Below are 13,709 nucleotides of genomic sequence, written 5' to 3'. Positions count from 1 at the left end.
GCGGCTCTCGGCAGTTTTGTGGATGCATCGCAAGTGAACCACTAGCGCCATCTCACTTTAGGATTGCAAAGCTCAAGCACAAAAAGCCATTCGAGATGGACGTTTCCATATTCTACAGGTCGGCACATGAGTACCCCTCATGAATCTCTTAATTTTGCCATCACACGTGTTTAATAGCAAATGATTTTTAATGTAAGTTGCTCATTTTGGGGTCTGACATTTGCTGATATTTAATTTAGCTTAACTGGAGCTTGTCTCGTGTTACAAAGGGAAAGATATATGCACGCACAAACGCACACAGCACGCCTCAATGCCTGCAGTCTTAGTAAGCATACGAAGTTAGCTTATTCAACTTATGCACGTTGTACTGATTTGTAGGGCATGTTTTGTGTCTTGTAGGTCTTAAAGATCACTCCTGCGCAATAATTAAAGTAACAGTGTCACCAGCTGAGCAATTTTTATTAAAAATTGACTAAGGAAATGTGTCGGATTGGGACCTCTCGGACAATGAGGTGCATGAGACGAAGTAAAGGTAAGTGTCCATTTCTAAAAAATTCTGCAGTAATGCTATTATTTCTCTAAATCTTGTGTTTCAACCCCCCCCCCCCCCCCCCCACGTATTTGTGCCCCAGCAAAGTCTCAAGAGAGCGAATGACTGGCTAGTGTATTGCTAGTGAGGACAAAGAGCCCCTGCCACCCCAACCTAAATGCAAACAGAAATCAGAAGTGGATAGATAAGGAGGATTTTATGCCTACAAGCAGCGATTGCACATTTGATCACCAAGAAGCGACCGCTGCGCTGGAGCCTCTTCAGTACTCTCTGAAGTATTTACAGAAGCAATGTTCACTAAGCTAGCCAAGTTCACAAACATTTATGCAATGCCCACAAACTCCAGAAGGTATGATGGCATCAACCACTGGCTAAGGCACGTCGCTAGAAACTTCGCTCGACGATCCAAGAACCACAAATGCAATTGGAGGTCCAGAGTTTGCTGCTGCAAGTGAGAAGTCTTTCTTTGATTGTCTGCTCCAAATGACTGCTTTTACGAATTTCATACCAAAATGTGAAATCCTGTGTAGTAGTACTCAAATGTTTCCAAAAAACGTTTGATTTCATAAGTGAATTTCTGGAAACAGACGATTCCTGACCAGGAAGCCTTACTTTTAGTCAGAAGCTTAAGATTGCCATTGAGGCACCTCGTGCACAATTGTGCAGTCAACCTAATTTTTTGAGGGGCCAGAAATAAAATTTATTTTAATGATTGCAATGTGTTGCAGTACGTTATAGAACTATAATTTGATGTAATTCAGAATTTGTTGTTGTAATTCTTAATTTGAGCTTGAAGGGGCTATAAATGAACAGTGTAACTCGAATTATACAATTTTCTCAGGACCACATGAAAATGTTGCATAATCCTGGAGCAGTATAATCCGACCAACAAAAATTATGAAAATATACCGGCTTTTGCAAAATAGTTGCAAGGAACTTCAATTTAAGCTTTAGGCTAATACTGTGAGATACTCAGAAACCAAAATCACCAAAATGCAAATGCAAGAAGAATACCATAATTACTCGCATAATGCTTGACTTTTTTTTTTAATTGTTGCAAATTTAGGGGTGTGGATATTACGTGGGGTATTTCCGGATAAAATTATTTTTTCATCCCGCATTTGCTGTGGGATGACAACAGATCAACAAACAGGCGGCTGCCGCTGTAACAGTGCGGGACATCTAAACAAAAGTGGCAGGTAATGAAGCAAGTTGTACGCACCGAACATGATTTTTTTTCTTCTCACGAGTACATTACGTGCATTGAAACAGTTTCTTCCATATCAGTAATGAATAATATCGTTAATATCGGCAAGTTTGCGGCAATAACGCAGCCATGTCCACTTTGAGGGGACAGAAACAGAAAATGGGCACGCTCCGCTGCCAGTGACACAGAAACACATGGCGGGCGTGCTGCGAAAACTGCGGTATTTGTCTTTTTGTCTTCCCTACATTCCTAATACAGCATGTTTCCGCTAAGGGGGGGTGAATATCTTAGCTGTGTTACAAGTGCTGGTGTAAGAATAGGGTAGACTTCTGAAGTATCAATGTAAACATGACTACGGTTGTTGCCGCTCGCAATTTGTTATGTGCCAACGAGTGCAGACGAGAGGAATCGAAAGGTGCCTTTTTTTGTTGTAGATTTTCTTCTTCTTTGAAGTGCAGAAAGTGACGAAAGGAATGAAATGGGGCATCTGCTTAAGAATCTGTTTGGTGCATGCAGACCGCTTGGTAAGTCTTAAAGATTCATTCGCTTAGCATTCGACAGATGGTAAGCACAATCATCATCCTAGACTTGGCACATGACATATCGCTGCAGCACGTTTAGGGTGTGATCATTATGTGGGAAACAAAAGAAAATGAATTCTGACGACAAAAGGTCAATCATTAAGCGAGTATGACCATTATGCAGGTAAACATGGTACTAGATTGCAGATGCCAATCATACTTTATTGTAGAGAATCTGCACTCGCCAGCATGCTAAAATGGTTTTTCTGTCATCTACTCACTGAAGAAAAATCGGCCAATTTCTTATCGACTTTAAGTCATGCAGCAAGAGCTGTCTTTCAAGCAGAACAAAATCCACAGGAACGTCGCCTGTGGCATCGTCACCTGCACAGATGAATCTCTGAATATGAGCCATGCTATGCAACACATTTGTGAACGTAAGTACAAGCACGGAAGCATCTGCAGCACCTTCCGAGGTGGCAGCCAGCAGTGTGCCTCATTGATTTTACACATCCGCTTGCCCGCGGGTTGACAGAGCCAGCCAGAGCCCCTCCAATTTTGTCGGGTTGCTCCAATTTTGCCGAGCTGGCAAAACCGGCCAGGATGGGTTTGGTCTGGCAGCTCTCTGGAAATTCCCTGACTAGCAGATGACAGAAGGAGGCAACAAGTGCTCGCCTCCACTTTTGTAGAGACTCGATGGATTTCAGCATGGTGCATGAGGCCATTTACCTTGCTTAGCCAACTGGCTACGGTAATGACCTTCAGTTTTCATTGCATCTGGCATTATCTTTAATAAAGCTTGTTCTGCCCTGCGAGATGGTGCAATATGAGAGGCAGAGAGCTTAATTCATGTTAGCATGTTAGTGCATTGTTGTTGTGTCCAGTTTTCCTCGTGTCCCGTTGAACAGCACGTGGTGCACTCATGCATGCTATCTGCGTCTCGGAGATTGCAAACGCTCATTCGCACACGTTACTGTGCATTTCGAGTTTACTTTTCTCTGGTGGCATCCCTTCTCATATCTCTAATCTTTATGCGATGGTATCTCACATTCCTGTAGTTAGCGAAGATGGTCAGTCACATTTAGCCAGCCTTTGCTGTGTCGGATGTTTGGGTGCATGTATGGCATTGAAAGCGTAACGTGGTCTAACTAGACCGTCAATGTGAATAAAATGCACTGACTCAGTAACGGCCAGCCAGACTACATAATCGCACTTATACGTTTGATTATTGCTCTCGATCATGATAGATATTGTATTGCTGACAGTGCGAATTGCAGCTCCAGTTTCTTCACCACAGGGGCCATAAGAGAGGCACCATCAGCTGAGACGACTTTCTGAAATTGCAGTCCAAGCAGGTCGGCACGAAAGTTAATAAATAGGTCCCCTGCGCTGTTAGATAGGTACCCTGTGCTGATCCTACTTGTTCCAGTCTTGTCAATTATGATGACAGAATGCCAACTCATCAACGTCGGTAGGCAACGCGATCACTGCGAGCAGGTATCTTCAAGCAGGAGGCATGAACTTTCGCAAGATTTTGTGTCATGGGGCCAGACGTGTCAGAGAGTGTTTGTTGTGCTATTCAAAGAGCTAGCTGTGCCCTTGAAAAAGCAAGCCGTGCCATTGAAAAAATGAAAATATGCATCCCAGTAATGTGTTTACATTCATCCCGGCCAGTTGTGCTGGCATTCAAGTTGGCAACCTTTAGGCAGCTTCGGGTTGTCTCGAGATCCAAGGCTACGTGATTTCCTATCGGTGCTAAAATTAGCCAGCTGCCGTCTAGCTGGCTGCAGGCCTACCAGAAATTTGAAGATCGAACAGGTTGATACAATGACCTGCGTGAAACTGGAAACCCAATGACAGACATGTGAGAAGTATTGTTTGCTCAGGCATAAACAAAGCTACGAACTGCAGGTATGCATATGCATACCTGATTCGATCTGCATGCCATTCAGTGGCTAATCAATTCGATCTTTGCACATGCTTTTACATTTTCCATACGCACTAGGGTGGTACTCTCAGGTGAACATTTTCGGAGATAGTTTCACTTACACGAGCCTCAGCAATAGATGCGTTAAAGTATGCAGCTTACAGTGCTTTTAGCACTGTACGAAGACAGCGAGCTTGGCACAGTGCAAAAAACACTGTTGGCCATATATGCGAATGCATCTAGTGAGAGGAGCAGGCGTTGCCGAGAAAAAGCACAATCAGAGGCAAGGAAGGGACAAAGGCGGCCGGCGGTTGAGTGATGTGGAGAGGGGGAAGGAAAATGAATGAGGAGAGGGCAGGGACACAGCCACTCGATCCAAAAGCACAAGGTGCGGCCCGCTGCGTCGTGCCTGAACGGCGTCTCGGGCCTAGTTCTCCGTGCGCCCGCTGCGGCGCCACCGCTCGTGGATGGCTGCTGATAGAGAGCGCCTTCACAGCTGCGTCAGCACGCGTGATCTCCACTCCAGTCAAGGCGTAAATAATGCATTTTATATTTGGAAATTGCAGACGAAATCTTTTAAGTCGTCGATGGAAGTGCTGATTACACCACAAACGCCAACAGATTGTCACAGGGGTGGAAATCTGTTCTAGAATATGCCTGAACGCTATCCGTGACCGTCACCCGTACGATGCACGACCGGTTGGCGCAGTTCCATCGAGAGGTTCTGCTTGAAGCAATCTATCAGTACTTTTATTCACTTCTCGTGAACACGTACGCAAAGTAAAAACTTTACATAGGGAGAACTTGTACCGAGTTTCCCAAGTAATTCAAACTAGCTTAGATGAAATAAAAATGCTTATCATTGCAAATAATCATCAGTAGATTGTTTCTGATGAAAACGAAGCATATTGAGTGATGCTAGAGGTTATCTAAGGAGTGCGTCCCTTTTAACGAAGCTTCAAAAGGCCTCTGCTTCGAACATGCTCATGCCCTTTATTTGAGCACGCTTTCCATAAAACACATTCCCGCAGTATTCTTCCATTGTAGGCAGGTTTTTTTCCCTGAAGTGGCCACTTGGTTGCTGATAAAAACAGCAACTTTGTCTCTTTTTTCCGCTCTTTGTAATACCTAAACAAAGGACTGAATTTCGTTGTTGTTTTCATAAACTAAGAGGTGGTTTTTCATTTTGTCCCGTTCGGACTGCAACTTTTTCAACTCTTCTCCTTGACGGGCAACTTTTTTTTTCAGTCTCTTGACTGCTTGGTTTGACTGTTCTAGGACGTCCACAATATCTAATGCAGTTTGGCAGGCCTGGCCAACAGAAAAACTATGTTCAGAGCATGATTCTAAGGCAGTCTTTGGAACTAGAGCTTCCACTTCGTCGCTGAGAAACTGCAAGGCACTTTCGATGTTGGGGCTGCCGCAATTATCGCTTGCCTCAACTACTGTGTGATCAGTAAAGTTTCCTCGATGGCCTTTTTTGGGCTGCACATTCTCTTTTTGCAGGTACTGTGGATATTTGCAAAACACGGTCGGTGACGCATTCGGAAGCAGGAGCCTAAGTTCCGTGTTCATTTTATAGTCACTTTGTGTAAAGTGCAGGGAACATACCAGAAATCTATCGCTCAGTTCCCACTTGCTTCCTTTTTTCGACTATCCTTGGCGAGAGGTATTTTTTAGCCACGCTTCTCGACGCTCCAGTTTGCATGGGAACTCGTGATATTTCGCAGTCGGGTCCTTTTTGGCATTTGTGTCGCAGAGTGGCACACAACAGTTGCGCGTCATCGCGCCAAATGAACGAGGCTGGCTACGGCACACATGCACACACGCACACCGAAAAGCCTTAACAAAGCACAGCAAGCACAAGCAAACTTGCTCACACACACGCACGCGAAAAAGCATGAGATTAATGCATACCGCACGAGGCAAACACGTTCTGATGCGAACCGACTTGCTCACACACACGCACGCGAAAAAGCACGAGATTAATGCATATCGCACGAGGCAAACATGTTCTGACGCGAACCAACTTGTTCACACACAGGCACGCGAAAAAGCACGAGATTAGTGTGTAGAGCACGAGGCAAACATGTTCTGACACGAGAACCAACGCCTGCTTAGCCCCGGCGCGAAGTCGCGAAAGCATCCCCGACCGGCGGTGCCCTCACCAAGAAAAGCGGCCGCAACTGTAAAATCGGCCGAGACGCGCACGCCTATTGTCCGCGGCGCGACGTAGCTGGCCGCACCTTGCTTTGCATCGAGCGGCCGTGGCAGGGAATGTGAGGGAAAAAGAAAAGAGGCTCGCAGAAAGCCCAAAACGAAGTCAGAGCTTTCTGCATGCGAAAGGGCACTCCTCCCTTCCTGGCGGAGGTGATGGTGCCACGATCAGGCTGCTCGAAACTGGCGGTGCTTCTCACGAGTCTGCCGTTGGGCTTATAGGCTCAGTCGACCTATATGCAGAATCGTAAGGTCGACTTATGTGAGGGGTTGAAAGTAGTTTCCATCGAACTGCAGGTAGCATCACACGCCGTGCACGCATAATTCCGCAATAGCTATCAGACATGGTGCCAAAGAGAGCTGCTTAAAGAAGAGGAATTTATCTTACGATATGCCTCGAAAGTTTTGTTTTCATACACTAAATGCTTTGCTGACTAACTGTGAGCGTTTCACGGAAAAGCTGGCAGCGCCGTAAAAATTGTGGGGTTTTACGTACCAAAACCCTTTCTTATTATGAGGCACACCGCAGTAGAGGACTCCGGAAATTTTGACCACCTGGGGTTCTTCAACATGCACCTAAATCTAAGTACATGGGTGTTTTCGCATTTCACCTCCATCGAAATGTGGCCGCCGTGGCCGGGATTCGATCCCGCGACCTTGTGCTCAGCAGCCCAACACCATAGCCACTGAGCAACCACGGTGGGTAGCTGGCAAAACTTCACAGGGAACTAAACCACGTGACCAGTCACATGCGCCCACAAGCATCTTCGCGTGTTTTTGCATCCTTTGCATGCCTGTTCACCATTTCTACATTTTACTTCGCTTGTAAACAGTGGTGTGTGCAATTAGTGTCACTGCCCGACGGACTCCAAGATGCCACTGGCACCTTGGCAGCGGTACAGCACTGCTTTCAAGTTGCAAGTGATCCTCTAAGCAGAGTGGGAAAACAATGTTGCAACGAAAGAAAAGGTCTCCACCAAAAGTTATTGTGAAGGTGAACGAAAAGGGATTTCTTAATGATGAAACTGTTCTCGAACGGTTCCGTCTCGTGTGGTGCAGGTGTGCGGGTACACTGCTGAAGCCCTGCAGCATGCTCATCCTGGACTCCTTCCGTGGCCACATCACAGATGGAGTTAGGAAAGCGATAGTGGACTCAGGATGTGAGCTGGTCATCATCCCAGGCAGACTGACACCTATTCTACAGCCACTGGATGTGGCGCTGAAGAAGCCATTCAAAGCCATTCAGTTCTACAACGAATAGCTCCAACAGGAAAACCTGAAGACACCGACAGAGTGGCTGAAGTGTGCTTCTTTCAGCAAAGTGGCACAATGGGTAAACGATGCCTTACGGTATGGACAGCCAACCTAGATAGTCTATGCAGTGTTTCCCATGTGCAGCATCTCTGTACTGCCGGCACCGCTTCCGACGGTGAGTAGCAGCAGTAGTTCACATGATGGCAGAGTCGTAAGCGATGTCTCAAGGACAAATAAATGTTTCTTTGCATGACTCACTCTTCTGAAAAACTTCATGGTTATATTGAGCTCAGTTTTACACAGACGAAACTGAGTGCAATATAACCATGAACGTTCACCAACTAGCCCCCTTCATTGCTTTACTAAATGTTATTTCGAGTACATCGGGCTTCTACATCCCTAACCTTCCTCCGCTTCCTCGTACTTTATATTTCGTTGACAACATTGCGAAGGCCAGGCACAGAACTCGCACCCTCACGTACGCCCTGAACAACGGTCTGTCTTCACCTGTGTTGGCTGGTCAACTCGGAAACGTCGTCCCTACCGAAAGAACGGCAAGACGCTTCTGCAAGATTCTTCGAGCGGAAACGTGGCAACAGATTCGTCTCTTCCGAGACCACATTGCAGCGATATGCGAGGAAACAATGGACTCAGCGGCTTCAACAGCAATCATCAGGTATTTCTACAACTTGGCAGAGTTGCATGCCAAAAGCTTATGGAAAGGCTCATTCAAGAGCCTCCCTAGAAGAGAGAAGCGTAAGCCTTGAGGAAGCGGTGCTGTCAACCTATCCAGTAAAAAGATCCCCAATTATGTACAATAGACCCTAAATAAGGGACCAAAACACGCAATTGAACCTCCGCTAACAACAGTACAGTTCCTGGCCATGGTACGCTCAGTCGGGGAAAAGACCCCTGAGCCAGAAAAAGGGACTTGCATCCAAGAAGTTTTGGCGGGAGTGTCATAAAAGAGCCTAGTAGAAAAACCCAAGCCTGCAGGAACAAGCAGAGTGACTAGGTACCTCAAGAAAGAAAATCTAAAACTGCTCCTCTCGGACAAAAGACGCGTGTTTGTCGTGATGTTCCTGAATATGAAAAAACCCGTCCAAGAAGCGATCCGCAAGAATTTCGCAAAAAGCGACATTACATGCAAAGCAATTGCAAAACTAAAAACCGAAGCCGGCAAAACATGTGAAAGCATGGGCTTGACAAGATTGGCAAAGTGCGTGAAAGAGAGCAAAGAACTCACTGTGAAACCATTTTTCACGGTAAAAACCCACAAAGAGGGAATTCCTTTTAGGACGATTGTTGAAGACCGCAGAACCTGGCAAAGATGCATTGCGGACTACCTTCAGGCATGTTTGAATTCCTTACCCTTCGGCGACCCGTTCTTGATCCGCAACTCTGATGGAGTTATTGCAACACTAAAGAGTAGCCCGCTGACATCTTGTTTTTCAATAGACGTGAAGGACCTGTTCTACAGTGTCCCGAGGCCAGCGGTGGTACAAGCTGTAGAAGAAGCCATTGACACATTGGGCTACACCAAATTTCAGGACGTGTGCAAGTGCAGCATTTCTAATTTTGTGACCTTGCTAAAACTGTATCTACATGGTGCGTTTATCGAATATGGAGACAGTGTGTATGAGCAGAAGGACGGTACCGCTATTGGTTCTTGTATGGCTCCCGTGCTTTCCGACTTATTTTTGAGTGTGGGAGACAGAAAACTTGCTGCCTTGTTTGAAGAAACTAACTACCTGTTTCAGATATGTTGATGATTATTTGGTGTGCATGAAAGAATGCCAAACCGATCCATTTAGCATAGAAACTGTCATCAGCATGTTCAAGAAAGCGCATGAAGGTTTAGAATTCACGTACGAGACTCCTACTGAAGGTCGATTGCAGTACCTTGACATAAACATTAGGCTCAGAGGCTCCCACATCTGCTGGTGCTACAAAACTAGAGGAGAAAAAGAAATCCTGAGGTATGACTCATACCATTCTAAAATTATAAAAAGAGGCATCGCCAAGGCTTGCATCAGTGAAGCAATTGAAAAATCATGCCGCCATGCTGTGAGGGAGAGAATCGATTTGCAAGTAAGCCGCTTACGAAACAGTGGGTACCCGAATAGCATGGTGGTGCAAATCTGTGAAAACTTGTTGCCCGAAATCAGAACCAACAGGAAAAGGCAGAAAACACAGGAAAAATTGAAAAAAATGCGTGATGTTGCCTTACATTCATGGCTTGTCACATAGAATAAAAAAGATAGCCCAACGCCATGATGTTCAAGTTCTGTTCTCCGACCCACAAAAACTAAAAGGCATGTGCAAGAGGGTGAACGCAGGATCCAAAGAGGCAAACCCTAGTGCTACGGTCTGTCAGACTAAGCATGTGAAAAAGTACGTGGAATGTACTACTTCAGTTGTTTACCAAACCCCACTAGATTGCGGGAAAGTATACATTGGGCAAACTGGACTTTGTCTAAATGATAGGTTACAGGAGCACAAATACATGTGCCAGCTTCTGACAGCACCTAGCAACTTGGCTGCACATCAAAAACAAAAATGGAGCGAGAAATATGGGACGCGCTTGCGATAGCTAAAGAAAAAGAAATGTGCGTAAGAACTCCGTCCATCGCGCTTATCAAAGCTGAGGTCGAGTTTGCCAGGGCGAACGGGTGCAAGTGAACGATGTATGCCTGACCCGAACTATGATCACATTTCATGAACTTGTCATATCTTTTTACCCCCCCCCCCCTCCCTGCGCCATATCTCCTTGTATATAAGCGCGTTCTTTAACAGTATTAAACAGTTGGTAGTTTGCACTACGTCCGTTCACGTCCTGTCCTTCCTTAATATCGTCTGTGTAAAACTTAGCGCAATATAACCATGAATGTTCACCAACTAGCCCCCTTCATTGCTTTACTAACTGAAAACTTATTGGTGAGCTCGGGCCGCAGCTTGAGGCTGTGCTCGGAGTCAACTTCTTTTTGCCTAGAAGGGGTTGCAAATCGGGGGGCCGACTTATAATAGGCAACATATGGTACATACACCGATATATGTACTAAAGTAAATATTGTCACGCGGTAGTGACAGTGAGGAAGGCAGAAAACTGTGAATGTCAAAACTAGTGTTTTATTGGGTGAACCTGTGTCCTCAAAAACAGGCTACACTCCAAGCAAAACGATAGCGGCGAACAGTCAGTGATCGCCAAAAATCTGATCAGTGGGTCGGCTTTTATACTTATTTATTTATTTAAGATACTTTCAGGGCCCGAAGGCATTACAGAAAGGAGTGGGTGAACATAACAAAACATTTGTGCAATATACAAAGACAGATTCAATGTGGCGTTTCATGAATGCTGGTTTTGAAGGTGTCGGTATCCAGGATGGCTGCAACGGTGGCGGGAAGGTGGTTCCAATCTTTGCTTGTGCTAGGGATGAATGCACTACTGCAAAGTTTAGTACGTGAAGACGGCACACCAACTTTGAAACTATGGTCAGAGCGAGATGATATGTATGAGGTCACATCAGGCATTGAAGGTTCTAGAGTAATCGCTGGTGCCCTTGTGTCTTCCAGAAAGTTCTACACCATTCGCGTCACGCATACATTAAATCAGATTACACAAGGTTCAGTCACAACAGACAGCAAACAAAACCATCAATAACATGTGCGAAACTTCCAATACATGAATGCACATCCTGTGCGATAACATTTGATAGGCAGTGAAATGTGGTTACCCAATAAAGCTAAACAAGTGCACATGTCAATATCATTGAGCGGTCACCTGTCATTAAATAGCATTTCCGTCTGTTTTCAGTTTGACTCTGCCCAACATTTTGCGCTGACAAATCTCAGTTATAATGCAAGACTAACCATCCCATGTTCTAGGTCAAGGGATGTTCCACATCCCAGCATTCCTGTGGTGTTACAATGCCCTTTAGAAAATGTACCGTATTTACACGATTGTAAGTCGACTCGAATGTAAGTCGACCCCCCCATATCGCGTGACCGAAAAAAAAAAAATAAGAGTGCATACCCGAGGGCGCATTCGATAACGAAAATTTATTAGTAGCTGACATGGTCACTGGACTACTCGTCTTCACTAGTGCTGCCATCGTCATCGTTGCTGCGGTCCCACAGCGCGTCGTGGTCCAGCGAAATTTCAAATTTGGCAAACATCTTGCAGAACAGCAGCCCACGCCAAATGCACCTAACCACACGCAGCCGTCAGGGAGGCTCTTTTGACAGGTCCGGTTAGCGTAATTTCGCAGTCTTCTGCCGCCAGCCACTCGTTGTACTCACGGCGGAGCAGAACCTTAAAATTAGGGCGAAGGTCCGGGCTTGTTTCATGACCACGTCGCACTTCACTGGCAGGGACCGATCACGCATTTCAGCGACGTACGCCGCGAGCTTAGCATACAGCTCCGGAAAGCGTCCAGACTTCGGCACGTGGGAAATTTCTCACTTGCCGTCACAGGTGAAAATTTCGCTTCGCTGCGGTCGCCACTCTCGCACCACCCGTTTAGAAACATCGAAATTGCGGCCCGCTGCGCAGCGATTTGTTTCTTCGGCGTAAAGGATGGCAGCCCTCTTGAACGCTGCTGTGAACGAGTCCCGAACGATTAGTGGGCCTGGAGCACTCATGACTACTGGGGAAGCATAGAAGTAGCACGTAGCCGGCAGTCAAGTGGAACGCGTCTAGCCTTTTAACAGAGAAGAGAAACCCGCAAGCGCTGTCTGCTCTTCCATGAACTACCGATGCTCCCCGCAAGCGCCGCCGTTCTGAGGGTGCCGCCGCAAATGGGAACAGCGGCGCTTCCATCAACTATCGACACCCCCTCACCAATCATTGTTGCATGCACTGTAAAACTCTCAAAAATGTTGAAAAACCCTTCCGAAAAGCGAGCAAACACGCGGGATAGCGAAAAGATACGGGTAGGGCCATAGAGGAACCATAAAATTGTAACTACATTGTAGCTCCCGTTGGTATCGTTTTTTTTGGCGGCGCCATGTTTTGGTTTCGATTGTAAGTCGACCCCCCAACTTCAGACTTTCAAATTTAAAAAAAGGGGTCGACTTACAATCGTGTAAATACGGTACATATGGCAGTGAAATCAAAGCGCCTATTACGTGAAGAAAAGTTGGATAAGGGCACCACTCTGCAGTTCATTGACGAGGAGCAGCCAAATGCAAGCTGGCATGATTGAGGTTATATGCAAAGTACTGAACTAAACTATGAACTATAAACTATGGCTTTCTGAATGACCATACAGCGAGTGTGACTCACGAAGGCTTTACATATTTTATTTTCACCATAGACAGAGAAACAGACAGACAGGTCTGTTTGATTCGCTTGCACCACGACGAGAACCAGCTCACAATGATGCCTGAGAAGACCATGAACTGTGCAGCTCCACTTCAGTGGTGCTAACACAATGTGACGCTCAAAATGAATGCCAAGAGGCTGCAGGCCTTATGTTTAGTTTGGGAGGTCCCAGATCACACGTATGGCTAGTTTCTGAGGTGTAAGAAAGCACTCTATGCTGTGTGGACACAGCACACACATGTAAGTGGGCTTTCAATGGTGCTCACACCATTGTGCTACATTGATTGTTGCGCTGCTGCTTCGCACCTGCACGTTTGCACAAAGTCGGCACTGTCAGTAGGGAGGGTGCAGAATATTTGTGAACCAACTCTTCAGCTTGTCTGCACAAACTACCCGCGTGGTTCAGAGGGTGCCATTGCCACACAGCCGAAACGAAAGGCAGGGTGCAGCACACCGTGAACAGGCAAATCAAACGGACCTCAAGTGGGCCCCATCCGAGGTACTACCTGCTGGGGAGGAGGCTGAGGCACAGGCCTAGGCAGCAGGAGACGACCCCCACCGGTTGGCCCTCCATCCTGCTTGACCAGTAGCAAGATTTGGCCCGCTTCTGGCGGTGGTTGTGCACCAGGAGGTGGCGGAGGGAGCCGTGGAGGCATCTTGCTCTCCTCCCTGCACCATCCGACAGCACCGAGCAAATTGACGCACATTCA

The 13,709-nt window shown here is 46.3% G+C and overlaps 1 protein-coding gene across 2 annotated transcripts in view; it reads right to left on the bottom strand.

Moving 5' to 3' along the window:
* The window catches only part of LOC135899636 (uncharacterized), a 92,683-nt gene that overhangs the window by 43,880 nt on the left and 35,094 nt on the right, over positions 1 to 13,709 (bottom strand). For both annotated transcript variants that reach the window (XM_065428940.1, XM_065428941.1), the window contains exon 2: positions 13,506 to 13,668. In XM_065428940.1, coding sequence (XP_065285012.1) covers positions 13,506 to 13,668 — 163 coding nt within the window. The remainder of the gene's footprint in view (positions 1 to 13,505; positions 13,669 to 13,709) is intronic.

The sequence above is a fragment of the Dermacentor albipictus genome, unplaced genomic scaffold (assembly GCF_038994185.2).
Source record: "Dermacentor albipictus isolate Rhodes 1998 colony unplaced genomic scaffold, USDA_Dalb.pri_finalv2 scaffold_16, whole genome shotgun sequence".
In the NCBI taxonomy this organism is placed as follows: Eukaryota; Metazoa; Arthropoda; class Arachnida; order Ixodida; family Ixodidae; genus Dermacentor; species Dermacentor albipictus.
The sequence above is the reverse complement of the archived record's forward strand: the minus strand, read 5'-3'. Positions and strand labels throughout refer to the sequence as shown.